This window comes from Cryptomeria japonica, chromosome 3 (assembly GCF_030272615.1).
Source record: "Cryptomeria japonica chromosome 3, Sugi_1.0, whole genome shotgun sequence".
In the NCBI taxonomy this organism is placed as follows: Eukaryota; Viridiplantae; Streptophyta; class Pinopsida; order Cupressales; family Cupressaceae; genus Cryptomeria; species Cryptomeria japonica.
In genome coordinates this window covers 323,384,979-323,400,693 of record NC_081407.1, presented here as the reverse complement: position 1 = coordinate 323,400,693, position 15,715 = coordinate 323,384,979, and the positions used below count along the sequence as shown (strand labels likewise).

The 15,715-nt window shown below is 36.7% G+C and overlaps 1 protein-coding gene across 1 annotated transcript; it reads right to left on the bottom strand.

The window, feature by feature from the left end:
• Positions 1-2,362: 2,362 nt before the first annotated feature.
• On the bottom strand, positions 2,363-9,663 carry LOC131035957 (ARF guanine-nucleotide exchange factor GNOM). Its single transcript, XM_057967746.2, has 3 exons — positions 9,398-9,663; positions 7,244-8,188; positions 2,363-7,050 (listed from the first exon to the last, which is right to left on the bottom strand). Exons 2-3 carry the CDS (start codon positions 8,021-8,023, stop codon positions 3,412-3,414), a joined length of 4,419 nt encoding a protein of 1,472 aa, XP_057823729.2. The 5' UTR covers positions 8,024-8,188; positions 9,398-9,663; the 3' UTR covers positions 2,363-3,411.
• Positions 9,664-15,715: the final 6,052 nt, after the last annotated feature.

Here is a 15,715-nt window from a genome sequence, read left to right as displayed (position 1 = left end):
TCCTAAGGCTTTTGGTCCTTACAACTACCCTATTACACTTTTTTCCCTTTTTTTGTAATTAAAGTCCTTTTGGGTTCTTAATACCATTGAACGGGGCATAGAGATCGGCATTTAATTTGAAAATTATTCAATTGGTACTCTAATAAGGACATATATACCCCCTAGAGGTCATTTTCCTTGAATCACACCTAAAAACATAGCTCGGAAGTGTCTAGATGTACCAACAACACATGCAGGAGCAACTTTTCTTTGCCTTGTGAAATTTCTAATCTATTAATAGTAACCAGATCTTAAAGTACAAGGATCTAAAAAGGAAACCACGAAATCGATATGAAAAGCCCTTAGAGACAATTTCTGGTAATTGAGCCATCCAAAAGTAGAAATGAATAGTAATAGTAGTGCAATGAGCTTGAATATCCCCTTTGGCACCCTTTCCCTACATTCTAAAACTTCATTACATTTTCCTTTTCTTTGCTTGTGGGAGTTTTGTCCTCTGCACAAACCATGTTGCAGTTTCTACAAGTTCACAAAATTGCAAAATAAACAACATATTGGACTTGGCCATTTGCTTTTTTCTTTCTTTCTCTCATTTTCTCTTTCTCTTTGGCTTGTCACATTTTCAATGAAATGAATAACTTATGAACCAATGTCGCATTTTCGATAAATTTGTAAACTTGCAAACTTACTAACAATGTGAACCTTATCTCCTTGTGTCTTTCTTCATCCTTTCACACCTTTCATCAGCCATGTGTCCATTCTCCATGTCGCACTTTCACACTTTTCATGGATTGGCAAAACCTTAAGAACTTTGTCACACTTTTGAGGGCTCACGAACCAGTGACTTTTGTGACACGTTGAACTTATCCCTCCTTTGTTCACCAACATTGATTTAAAAAAATTATCAGAGTTTATATGAATTAAGCTTCTAAAGCCAACTTCATTGTTAATTCACTTATTGTTTAGCGGTTCAAGAATGTATTCCTCCTAATGAAATTAATTCTTTGTTTATTGAAGGCAATTTGATTATTTTGACAAAACTATGTATATATTGATTTGAATCTTGTATGCCTCTCAAGGTTTAACAAGGTTGCATAAATAATGCTTGTCCTTCACTTATGGATGTATGTAGATACAAAGAACATTTGAAATATAGAAACCAATTGCAATGGTGCGACATCAAACAGAAGAGTGAGACATGTAAAAAATAAAATTCAGGCCACACCATTAATTCCTAAGGGTGTAGGGTTAATTCCTAGGGGTGTAGGGTGTGTTAGAAGTAAATTCTATTTATTTAAGTAATTGAACAAGCATCTCTTTTGGAGTGAGTGATATTTCTTCAGACAAATAGGGTAACCACAATGTTTTTGGCGTTAAAAAAATAAATCTAAGCATATAGCAGAATAGTGCCCAACCTTGACTTTGGCTTAAATTGAACAACTTTAGTTTCTAGTTGGAAAAGATGGATAACTTAAGCATTTATACGTGACACGGCAAATTGAGTAAGATTTTGAAACACAAACTTCCAGGATATAATAAAACAAAAATTATACGCAACTGCTATGGTAAAACAGGCAATATGAAAACTCAACCTTTGATACTAAAACTCTAGGCCTTGGTGCCAAATGCAATTTGTTTCACTGGGAAATAAGGTCAACCATATGGATATCAATGCCTGTGTTTAACTTGGATTTTCCTTTATAACAGTAGTAGGAATATGGTACACAAGTTGAGAAGTCGGAAAGCCATGTGAAATCATGGAGGAAAGGGTCCTCCGAAAGAACTTATAGAGACAAATTTTGTTCTATTTGGAGAAAACAAATCGCCAGTCGATACAATGTAAGGCACATCAAGGTATGTGCATGATAAATTTGTATTACCCATCAACATAGTCGTTCTTAAAAATCCCTTTACTCTTAATGTAAGCACAATCTCCATCCTCTCATCTTTTCAAAGGTCTCGGAAGATTTCTAAGATTGTATTTATTGCTTAACATTAATTACACTTATGAATTTATTTGATTACAATGATTCACATCAAAGTTTAATACATCGACTACAAGGATTTCAATTGCCCCATGCATTGCTGCCTTCTCCCAACTAAAATAGTTCGTGTTCCCTCTGAATCCCTGACCCACAACATTATCTTAGCAGACTGTAGAATATGGTGTTGCCTTATTGGGTTGTGTTGTCAAACTATGACATACGACCAATACATGTCATGCTACTACAATGTGTACAATTTTATCATGCATCCAATCAAAATATAGACAAAAATTGTGACTCCTAAAGTTACTCTATAATTGTCCCACTTTTCAAATATCACAAATCAACGAAAAAAATATAGAGGATTCAACTCCGCAACAGATAATCAAAGTAAATTTCTTTTTATGTAGTTTGCATGTGAATAAAATAATACTAAAACACCCCCAGTTTTAACCAAAGGTGATAGCCTAACTGCAACTTAAATCTCTGAGGCCTGTACAGCTATTTTGCACAGATATCATCCCCAAGGCAGTCAATCATAAATAGTTAATAAAACTACGCAAGAAGTATGGACAATAGATGATCTCAATACATCATTTGAAACCTGCTTAAGTGATGATATGCATTGTTAAGGAGCTGCAAAAATGTTGATGGAATGTCTTGCATGTCCCAAGGTTATGATAACTTAAAAGAGAATGGCACATCAAATACCTTTTTCAGGGTACTTCCAATCACACAGCTAGCGCTTATTATAAGGGGGCAGATTATACTGCAATCAAATAGAACTTCTGACTGGGACAACTATCATACAAGGGTTAGATCAATGAATTATTAAACCCTGAGCCTCCGAATATACATATCCTGACTCAAAACTTTCCATATGTGAAAACTTCTTGTGAAGATAATCTTTGAAACAGGTTGTCACCTTTTCAGCACACAAGTTTAATCCTTGCAGGATTGAGATCTTCAAGACATCTATAAAACCTGATACAATTCGTGTACTTGAAAGGGAAAGTGGATGCAACCACAATACATTGTGTACAACAACCTGCACTATCTTCTGGAAGTTGACCTCTGGTCAACACTACTTACCTCAGAACACCAGACATAGGGTCAAAAATCCTTTCATTTTAATTTGGGGATGGAGTAACTGCCTTGATGGGTGATACATAGGTTTTATAGGCCAAATGACTACAACTGATTGATATTAAGCCCCTTAAAGCAAATTTGGAAGGAAAGAATAGTGCATTACAGCTGTGAGAGAACAAAGTCATTAGTCAACTGTACCTGTGGAAGAAAGCTGTGTCCTCAGGGAGTCAAGGTGTAAATTATTGCCAAAATATTGTGCCTCTGTTAATAGAACAAATGACCACCGAGAGCCTATTAAAACCTCTTCTATTCTGTATTTTGTTTTTTACCTCTTTTCTGTCTACTGCTCAACAATAGCAACAGGAGCTTCAAAACCAATTTCCGAGTCCATTACAGACTCACCAGACTTTGTCTTTAGCTCTGTCTCATGTTCAGGATCTTTCTCAGGGAAAAGTTGTTCTTTTAAAGAAGGTGAGATACCTTGAACATGTATCCATGTCATCTCCCACAGGCTACTATTTTCTAGTGCACTTTTTTTTGCAAGCACTCCTCGATCATTCAATATTAATAGCATGTTCTTCAGCAATTCTGGAATAAGTTCCTGAAGCTTTTCATTTCCTTTACCCCTAAGCTTTGAGTTCATATATTTCTCCATACAGCTTAATACCCCAAGCCACAGTTTTCTGAAGTTTGGCAATGACGACAGCTGATCTAATAATTGTAAGAATAATTTTGACAGCAACTTCATTGCATAGTGAAGGGTACTCTCCATGTTACGATATTCCTTTGGAGAGTGTCCCTTGGCAATCTCAAGCAAATCATCAAGCATTGTAAAAATTATTTGATCAAAAAGCTGTGTCCATGTAGAAGGTGTTAAGCAGGTTACCTCTACTGCCGACAAGCACTGCTGTAGAGACAAAACAGCATGATTTCTGACCTCTTCTCTCTGATCTAAAGAAACCTTACGGAGAGAATGTGCAAATCGCAACCACATGTCTCCTATTTCTTGGGAGGACTTTGATGCATCCTCACCCAAGAGATTAACGTTTTCGTCAGCCTTTGAAAATTGCACCAGACATTTGATAGATCCAGCAATTAAGTCTAATGCTTGCAGAGACCTGTCTGTCATGCCAATTCGAGATTCAGCAAAAGCACGAGCAGCATCAAGGCATAACACATAGTTTGCCCGGGTCAAGTGTGCACAATCAGCCATAACAAATGATAATGCCTCAAAACCAGGCTCACAAGCATCAGGATGACGAGCAGTGATGGAAAGCAGAGATGTTACAGTGCGCCATCCCCCTGAAGATCTAATGTGCCCAGCATTTGTTTTTACAAGCTGCATAATTTCTTGAGTAATGCGCTCACAATAAACATCTGCTACCCTCGCATCTAGTTTTAAAATAAGCTGTAAAGATCTCAAGAGCTCCTCTGCAAGGTCTTCCTTGTAGGGTAACAACCGTTGACAGATCCGTAGGAGCCCAAAGACAGCCTTTTCCACAAGTGCACAAGGCATAGTAGTTGTCTGTACAATGCTTCCAATGTAGTCATGAACACCCTGCCACAAAATCATAATTCTATCCCGATTGTTCAATGAAATAGCAATCAATAACTCAAGGCAAAAAACAGGAGTGTCCTCATCTTCAGGTGAACTGCTTTTCTGTGGTCTTCCTGCTGCCCAGATGAGAGCCCTAGCTAATTGCAATAAGGAATCTGCTTGCAGAAATTTACTCTCTGTGAATATGTTGTCAATATTGCATTGTTGAATGGTTTGCATGGTTCTCTGATGTGCAGCAAGTTGCTCTTCAGTTGGCTGAGTCCTTGGTTCATCACTTTCAAGAGACAATAACTGACTGAATCTACCCATTAATCCTGATGACCGCCTTCGAGTGATTGAAGGTAGGTGAGATATAGGTGGAGCATCGGACAAAGGTCTCCCATTCACAGGATCGTTTATAAGATCTGGATCATCAGCTCCATCACTTGCTACCCGAGCAGGCAACAGACCTAACTTGTGTAACCTGAGAATACAGTCCAGAATGTTCCTCCATCCATTCCGAATAAAATCACCAAACCTATTGGCTATGGTGAAAACTGTGACAGTCACCATCCTTGCCTTTGTGTCATCACCAAAGGCAAGAACATCCTCATCAATGGAGGACGATGGGTCCAGAAGTGTTGTAAATTTGCAAAGAGACACGACCAAGTCATCCAACACATCGACTAAATGATGGCAAGCACACATTTGGGCAACAGCAAGAAAACCATCCACACATTCTCGGAAAACATATTCATCCTCTGCATGGTCAAATACCACTGACATGGCAGCAATGGTTGGACCTGATATTATAGCAAACAGGTCATGATCAAGGAAGGGTTTGTCATCACAAATGATATAAGGAGGAGTTTTCTGAGATTTCCGAATGAGATCAATCCACCTGCTTGTCGTCATCTCAGGAATAGCTATACTTTGTTCATAATTTGTTCGAATTTCATTCTTGAGAATAGAGTGATAGAGTTCTGATAGAAATTCTCTAGGAAGATCTTTCCCACCATTGATACGCCGGTTATTCCTGATAAAATCTTCTTCTGTCATTTTTCTCTTAACTTGAACATTGTGCCGATCAGTATTAAGAATGATAAGGGAGTATGATAGCACAAATGCAGCATCCTTATCTGCAAGAACTTGTGGTGACTGCTCATAATATCTTTCTGCGAAGGCCTCCATCACCCTCTGTATTTTTTGTGACTCTCCTGGCAAACGAAAGGTCTCAAGGAATGTGCGAAGTGCTGTGTCTATGCTCATATCAACAAAGTCAAATGATTTTGAAAATTCCTGAAGCACCTGTACACAAAATTCATCATGGTTGCCCAAGAAATCACCCACAAGATTCTTATCCAGACAAGATGTATATCGAAAAAAGCAAGCTACACTATGAGGATCAAGTTTCTCTGGCAAAAGATGAATCCCTTGTAGGAACTCAAGACCTTTCTTTGGGTCCCTATTAAAATGGTCAGCCCCAAGCATCAACTTCCTTTTGATATACTTTTTGCGTTGGACAAATGGCACCCAGTGGGTAGGATCCTCATTTTTCTCACAAGTTACTGTCCAAAAAGGTTCATACTCTTCAATATCCCTTATTGGGGTTGGTTCAGGAAGTGAGGATGAAGCATTTACCCTGTCTGCCATGCTGTGAATAACCGCAATCAGCCCTTCCAATGCCAGAATGTGCATAGCAGACAAAGGGGAATTTACAGGAAAGGCATTCTTTGACAGCAAGTTGCCAATATCCTCAAACACATTACTGCAAGTAATCTCACAGTCGTAATTTGCATACATCTCAAAGATAAATGTTGGTTGTCTGCAGAAGTCTACCAGTGCTTCCATTGCAACTTCTTGCTGTTGATAAGATGCACCATACTTTCCTTGTGCCAGTCTAATTATGACACAAGTGAAAAAGGCTTCAATCTGTAACTTCAATTCATGGCGTAAATGATGATAGAGATTCAGAACAATGCTACATACTGTGGACAAAATAAGAGGACTTGATGACAGCCCAAACTGAATCAAATTATGGAAAAGTTCATCCTGCACTAGTGCTAGTAACTTTGGGTGCCTACCTATTGATGATCCTCCTAATTCAATAGCAGAATTTATTAGACCCAAAGCAAATAGTGGAACATCTTCGGCAAGGGCTAAAAGGTTTGACCCAGTTCCCATACCCATAGTCTCAACAATATTTAAAAGAGAGCATAAGAAGTGAAAGATTTCAACAATGCCAGCTACACCATATGGCTCCCTGAGAACTTCATCATTAGCTAACTCCTTCCCACCAATTTTGCTATCTGCCATTTTATCATCCATTTCTACTGAAGAACTGACAGAAAATAATTTCCCAATATCAGCATCTGTATTTCCATTACTAGTGCTACTACCTTCATTACCATCACTTGTATATTCTTTTCCAACATTGTCTGACTGCAGAGAAAAAGAAAGCAATGAAATACAAACCAAATCACATGGAAATATTATCTCTGGTTTAGTAGTTTTGAAAGAAACTAAGGAAACATAAAAAGAATACCCAAGTAACATGCAGAAAGTAATTTTGCCAGTAAATCTAGCTCACAAAAGGTGGAAATTCTTAACCTATAGGAAAGTAAAGTTGGCTTACATGAGAATTGGACGTGAGAGAAGACCTCTTCACATAATCTGTGTGTGCACCAGTGGAATCAAGATCAGCCAGGTGAGCAAAAATGGATCTCACAAGCTCATGCATCGTGTGGCGTGCTGTTCGCTGTAACAGCTCCCCTTTGGTTCCTGCTTGATGCACCACTCGAAAGCATGTATTCACTATGGTGCACACATCTTGGTTATTTAGAACTAAAGACATCTTGCTTTTCATGCAAGCCAAAAGCACTTGTAGTATTTTCATCAATACCACCTCTTCAGATGCAGGATCTGTTACCTCAAACCGGCAACCAGTCACAGCATCCACTACAGAATGCATGGCAAGATCAACATGCACAGTATGCAGATCAAAGACTTCCATTGTCAAAATCTTGTACACAGCAGACAAGGCAACCCCAGTGATTGGTGCCCCTGTCTCGTCAGAACGGATCACATCTAGAAAGGGTTTCAAATAAATAGAGGGATTGATATTTTGCCATTCTTGTTTCCAGCTGAATATTTGTCGGCGTAATTCCTTGAGAGAGTGTATAAGTGAATGATCCAATTGATCATCTCCTGCCATATAATGACCTGCCCATCTAGCATTTCGCCTCATCACAGCCAACACAGCACTTACTTCCGTATTAACTATGCATGCTAAAGATCCCCCTGTTCTTGTCATGAAACCATTTTGCTGGGGCTCTTCTTCTATTGACCTCATTGCAATTGGAAACTTCAAATGCGGGGATTGGCCACCTCTCAGATACTTCCAATCAGCTAACATTCAATGATCTTTCAGATGTTTCATAAATCATTCCTACAATAGCTTCCAGCAAATATGGCACAATGCTGCTGCTGCATTTTCCCTGATTCAATCACCTATCAAAATGAAGTTCTAATAGCTCACAGTCTGCAGATCTGATAAGCTTCCAGAAAATTCATCAGATTCCTGCATGCCAAAACGTCTAAACAGTTAATATTATCAATAGACCTCAATCTAAAGAATCAATATTTGCTAATTGATATGACTTTCAAAAAAAGTCCAATGAGAAACAGTTAGAGCTAGGGCAGCAGGAGTCTAGCAGTATCAAAATTAATTATATGTTGTTCTAATCTTTCATCAAGCATCGAACCCATGTAAACCAAAGAAACCAAGATTACTTTCATATTAAACCTACAGTATGTTATAGCAGCATGGAGAGCTTACACACCAATACTTTGTCAAGGCGTTCAAAGAAAAATGCACGCATCACCATCGAATCAGAGGTGCTATTCGTGATCAAAAGTTACTATAGTTACATTTATTTTACCATATTTGCAGGCCCTGAATTAGTGATTTTCCATGACGAACAGACTTAAAATTGAGATTCGCAGTGTAAGTACAATTTTCAAACTTAATTGCAGCAGATGATCATATACTAGCACAGATCCATCTTTAACCGAGATCTGCTATTGCCGGGAGGTATCCAAAATACTCGAGGGATCAAACCCTACGTTCCCAGCTCATATACAAGGTGCACTAATAGCAATGCCTCATTCGTATGTTTATAGCCAGTCCATCGGCATGTGTCAGATGAACATTTTTCCTAATTCCCAAAACGAAGGTTTCATACTAAAAATAGGTGTGCTTGTTAGGTCATGGCCTAAAAAATCAACTCTACCTTTTTAACGGTGAAGTTTCCCCACCTGGTCTGCAGGATAGACGCGTAAATATACGTTTCCGTTGTACAAATCATTTAATTGGGGATAACTAAGGATCGCGAAGACTGGCAACGATCCATGTCATAAAAAAGAGCTAAATTATAAACATTCCCAATGCAAGAAACCACATCAGTACACGCCCAAACCTTTGGACTAATCATACAGCATTTTACCACTCGATAACATAAATTCAAAGACAAATTTGCACTTATGGATTCAAGAAAAAGACCTTAACTGTCATTTACACCCTAAGCCATTATATGAATCGAAATCCCATTTTAAAAAATGTTGCGAAATTAGGTCAAATGAATAAACCCGCTATGGATCTGATCCAGATCGGATCTTTTAAATCTCAGAAATTATAAATCTCAACGAATAACTAAACATACAGAATTTTGCAAAAACATAACCAAATCAGAGCTTTATAAGCTTGAAACAGGAAGCAAAAAGATAGTACCAGGTAATTAAAACGAAGATGGCATTCAATTGAAGCTCTTCTTCTAAATTTTGGGTCTGAAAATCAATCAGATGAGTGCCTGCATCTTCATTCCTCCTCTACTTCTTCAGAAATTTAATATGCTCCTTACATTTCAAGACTTATTTTGCGGCATTTTTTCTTTAACAGCTTTGAGAAAGCCTACCTCACCTCGAGAGGAGCAGTGCTTTCCATTCTCTCGCAACTCGAGAGAATCGAAATTAATTAACATTCAAGTAAAACATTACTACAATACCTAGGTTTGCAATTCAGTTAGTTTATTAAATTTTTTGTAACGTAAATGTAATTTTTTGTAAAAAACAAAAAAAACGTGTATACTCTAATTGGCTATATAGACCTCTTTATTTTCATGAGGTTAAAGTTATTAAACGATAATAATATTATATTATTAAAAGTAGAGGCTGTTACCTATTCTTATTATTTTTAAATCCATATCATCAAATATAAAAGTGTATGAATGTTAAAATATTTTAATCATGGTTTATGTTAGGAGAATTATGAATGTGTATAATAGGTTGGTACACTAGAATTTGTTATCTTTTGTTATCTTGCATATATCTATTGTAGTAGTAATAGTGTCTTTCTTTAAGGGTGGTTATTTTTAATGGTATCCAAGTATTTCAGTTCAAATATAAATGCTAAAGCATTAGGAATTGGAGTGAGCAATGGCACCAATAAAAAAACCTGGAAAGCTTGTTCCCAAATCATTCCACAAAGTTGTCTTATACTAGTTCGTTAGATGTTCTTTCAGTGCCTAATTTTAATAATGCATGTGGCTTGATCTGTGTATGTTGTTGCTTTGTTGAGCATTTGTCATATGAAAGAATGCTCTATAGTTACAATAACACTCCATCAATTCTCCACGGAGTTTAGCTCAATGTCATCCATAATTTAGCTAAAAGATTTTCTCTCTTCCACTTTGTAGAAGTTGGTCCCTACCACATTTTTTCTCCTTGGACAAAGAGTTTCATGTAATATACATTCAACAAGCTCTTAAGTTGCTTGTTTGGCTCATATTTCTTAGGTTACCTCTTGATACATATGAAAATGAGATCATAGACCTATCAATGCAAACTAAAGATCCTAATTCCCTTCATAACTTTAGAAGACAAATAGGCCTAACTACAATCTTGATAGGAGAGCTAGGGCACTAGGGTTTTGTTCTTTTGTTGCAAAAGAAATGAGATTGTGAAGTGTATGTATGCGATCTAGGGTAAATGATTGAATTTCATAGAAAATAAAAAAATATAGAAATAATAACCAAAACAGTAAGCTAGATCTAGAACAAAGATAAAGAGAGGAACCTAAATCTACAATTTGGAGAAAAAAATGCCAAACATGTGTGCTAGGTGCACTAGTATAAATGTGTATGAAATTGAAGAAGGTGATTAATAATGTGATCAAGAGGCTCTAAAACACTCTCTCCCATAAATACAACTCAAAATAGTAGGACAAGGGTGCTAGGCAAACTATTCCAAGGATTTTCATTTATTTAAATCTTGTTACAACTTGTAACTATTTGCTCTACAGTCTTGTAACCTTTTTCCTATTGAATCTAAACCTACACACATAGAAAACAAGAAAAAGGGTTTTGATATATAGGGGCTTTCCTAAGTCAAACCCCATGTTAGTCTTCACACCTCTATAATAGATATGATGATGGAAAGAGTGTGTGTCCTCAGAAGGACAATAATAAAATGTTGACTTGACAAGATTTACCTCCAGTATGAAACACTTTTGCATGGAATCTCACACAAGGCTTGATGTGATAGAGAAAAGTCTTGTAACATGTTAGTGCATGATTTAAACATGAAGAACGCGATATAATTGATCATGATTGTTGGAACAGACTTGTAAGCTCGAATTTTTAGCTCCTTGAATGCAAATCTATGCTTGAATGATTGCGAGAATGATAAAATGTTTGCTTGAAAGGCTTAAAGGATGTTGGGGGTCTTGAAATTGGAAAGAGAGTTAAATTTCTATGCGACTTACACCTTTTCAAAATCAAATTTTGGGGAAGGCCAACAATGGAAGGCAAATTCCCACTATTTGTAAAGTCAAATTTTATTCTTCAAAAGTTGGGCTCAATTTGCAAAGACAGGGGTGTTGGGTGCCCTAATATTAGCAAAATGAGCCACAATAATGGTCAGGAATAGAGGAATAAATAAAGTTTATGGAGACAGTCCTGAAACTAGGCCCAATCATACATAAGTTAAGCACCTCTAGCAAAGTGGGTCCAGATCTAGTGTGAAATTATAAAAGTACAAAATTTACGACACTACATTTAGCCCCCACTTTAATGGGAGTGTGAACTTATGTTGATACTTGTGATAAAGTATGGAAAATCTATAGATTCTTTCATCAAGACATTGAAGAGACAAGATGACTCTAAGCTCGACAAGGCAGTAGCCCCCAACACTTAGGATCTTACCAGTCTACAATATCAAGATAAAAGGAAAGCACAAAATGAGCAATATAATCAACATTGGGAACATACATGGAGCATACACAAACACAAGGTATGGCATCTAGGACTAGTAAGATATACAAATTCTCGTTAGGAGAGATATCAAAAAAATAAGGCTTGACATTGAGGACTAGTAAGATCCCTAGATGCTTACTAGGAATCATGGAAAAACAAACAAAGTGTGGCTTTTAGGACTAGCAAGATCCTCAAATGCTTACTAGGATCCATGTCCACAAGGGGGTTCATAAGTCACAAGGCTAGCAAGTTGTGTTATGCTAGGTGGTACATGAACAAGTGAAGCTCTCACAGGGCTAGTAAAAATCCTTGGATATATTAGGTGAGCTTCGCACCATTGGTATTAGAGATTACATGGCCAAAAAAAACTCTTTGTTTGTTGAGTAATGTTGATAGAATGTTGTAAAATGGTTGCGATAACACAAACAAGTTCTTGGTGTATGGTCAAAGTGGACAACCAATCTCGTGGTGTGTGCACCAAAAGAAATGCATAGAAGTATGTATGCCCCCACCTTAAAGTAATTGCATACACTAACCAAAAGAAATTTCCTTTAAGGTAACTTATACACTCAAAGAGAAGCATGTCACAACAATAAAAATGACCCCAACATAGGCAAACCAAGGTGATATGATATAAAAACAAGAGCATGAAATAACACATAAGGGGTTCAAAGATCTAGGGTTAGTGTGAATACAAGATAAATAATCTATATCAATACGGTTGTTTTGAATGACCTCACCCCCTAAATACAATGGAACTACAAGTACAAAGGAGTAAGACCACATAAGAAAAAACACATAACTTTTAGATCAACATTGGAGAGACATAAAATGCCTCAACACTTTGCATCATCCCCAAAAGACAACACAAAATCACATTTACAACAAAAGTAGATTTATGACAAAACATATTTACAACTAAGAGAAGAATGAAGATATAAATAGAATTATGTCACAACAAGGTTAGTCACTTTGTATCCTTTTGTTAATGGAGAATCAAGGGTGATCCAAAGAGAGCTTAACAAACAAAAACCATGCCAAGCAATACACAAAAAGGCAAAGGGGTACTGCACTAATGAGGTAATCTACACCAAATCATCCTCCTCCCAACCTTTCTCATCATACATAGATGGCAAGCAAGATGCTAAAGGAGCTACTACTAGTACCATATAAGGAGGTATATCTAGTTTCAAACATGGACCATTCCCTAAGGAAGGATCACTGCATGTGTCACTAGGAGATAAAATCAACACTTTAGAAAGCATTAATAATAACTCAAAATCATTCTCTATAGTTTCAACTATGTCATCTAAATCATCATCCAAGTTTATCATAGTAGTTCTATTAGTGTCATCGTGAGTATTATTGGCCATAATAGAAGTTTAGGAAGAGAAGAATCCATTAGAATCGACAAATTAAGCTTTCAATTAGGTTGGGCAAGATAAGGGTCAATCTCAAGTGTAGGTGAAGGTAAAGAAGGTTGAGGAGGCAGGGCTATATCAACATCCAAATTCTTAGAAGAGGACTCACTTCTTGCAACAAACTCAAGCCATAGCATGATGTCTTCTACAATGTTCTCTTGCACTATGATTTCGTCGATTGCAATTTAGTGCTTCTATATAAGGGAATGGGGTATCACTCAACATTGATTCCTTTTCTTCCTTTTCTCTAGGAACAAAAGGAGGAACGAAAGGAACCTCTAAAGGTTGAGAGATAAAATGAGGATTTGATGGTGTCAAAAATTTTCCTCATTGTCCTCTATAGGATAGAAGAGGTGGAACTATGGAACACTAGACACTCTAGGAAGGGGACGAATTCTAAATCTAGGATGTGGTTCACTCATTATTGGTGGGACAAGAAGAGTTATTGTCATATCCATAGACATTGTAGGATCCTTAAGGGTAGCAATCAAAGTTGGACCTAAGGATAACTCAACTATTCTCTTCTCTTTTAAATTTTAGTAAGAAAGGAACAAATAGTCTTCATGAGATTAAATGGGTTGTGGTGGTTATGGCCAAAAGTAGTCAAGTGCAAAGTTTCCACGTTCAAATAAGGGGTGGAACCTAAAAAATATACATTATGCATGTGTCCTTCAAATGAAAATTTTAAACACTATTGGACTATGGAAGGGATTGCTTTCATGGAGGTGAGCCAAGGATGACATAACTTTACATGAAATTTGTTCAATGTAGGGATTATGGTGTTGGCAAGCAAAGGATCAACAACAAAGCCAACTTAGGCCACTAGATATGGTCTGTAGTATATAAATAGATCATTAGCTAACCTTAGGAGATATATCCCATCTTGGTAATTGTATATATATGCATTGTACAAATGATATCCTAAAGATACAGATGATAGATGATATAGAATATTTGAACAAAGATATATATTGTAGATCGTAAAGAAGAGACTTGCACATACATTTTGGGGTAGAAGATATAATATAATGAAGATTTTGTTGTTCCAATTATACATGTTATGATTGTTTCTTCATTGAAGTTGATGAATGAATGGTTTATTTCTTAAGTTACTTCTGCATCTGCTAATTTCCCTTACTATGCCCTCTGAGCTATAAAGAATGCATAAGATATATTTGGGGTATAGACCACTAGATCATAGTTTCTCCATTCCTCTTGCTAACATTGGTTTCATTGTTCGAACCTTAGAGTGAATAATGAAAAAAAATTTAAGTAGAAGGAAATGTGACTTGAAAAATTAATTTGTGCCAGACCTTAAGGCCCACCTATGTGAGAGGGGGGTTGAAAATTAGGGGATGGCAAATAGAATGAGGGTTGGGAGTCAAAAGGGCCCTTAAAAAGGTGTGACTGTTAAGATTCTGAAAGATGATAAAGTATATATGTGGAATTATGAGAAATATCAAAGAAAAGTACTATGGCCAAAGGAGATAATAAAAGCAAGAGAGAGACTAGAGAATTGATTGCAAAGGAAATGGACAAGAACATTGATCAAAGGAAAGAAAAGAAAACTCTAGAAAGAGATGAAAGATACCATAAAAGAGCAAAATAAGTAGAAAATAGGAAAAAATAGTGAATTGGCAAGATGGGGAAGAGAATTGTATAGGGAAAGAATTTGTGTGCCAATGAGGGTGCAGTTGAGTGCACTAACGTGAGTGCAGACAAGGATAGAAAAGGAAAGATAAAGGAATCAAAAGACATGAATGCCACAAAAGGGAAAAGTAAAGTTACGGAGGAAAATATCCTTAATCCTAAGTAAATATTAGAGGAATTTGAATCAACACCAACTATTAGTCAAACATTGTCTTTGGAAATTGAAGTGGAACTTTGAATAGTCACTACCCTCATACAAGGAGTCATTCCCTATGCCAATTACATTGAATACAAATATAACAAGTGGAGAAGAGTTGGAAGGAAGTGCACATAAAGATAATCTATGGACAACATACATTGTGAATTGAGACAGTTTCAAAAGCAATGATTAGGAAATTGAGTGGAGAAATCGAGGGAACACCACCCCAATAAATTCAAATATTTCTAGAATTCAAGGAGGGAATAAATCCAAAGAGGAATACACAAAGATCAATATGAGGAAGATGATCATCTTTGAAAAGAACACAAACTATGCCACATAACATATATTCTTATTGGGATCCATATGAAAAAGTAGAAATGAAATGTGCGACAACACCAAATTGTTTGATTTAATTGGCTCCCTAAGGAATGAACTATTAAAATGGTATCACAAAATATATCCATAAAATGATAAATAATTGGATGAAGTGAAAAGATGAATTTTGGAGAGTTTTGATAGTTTAG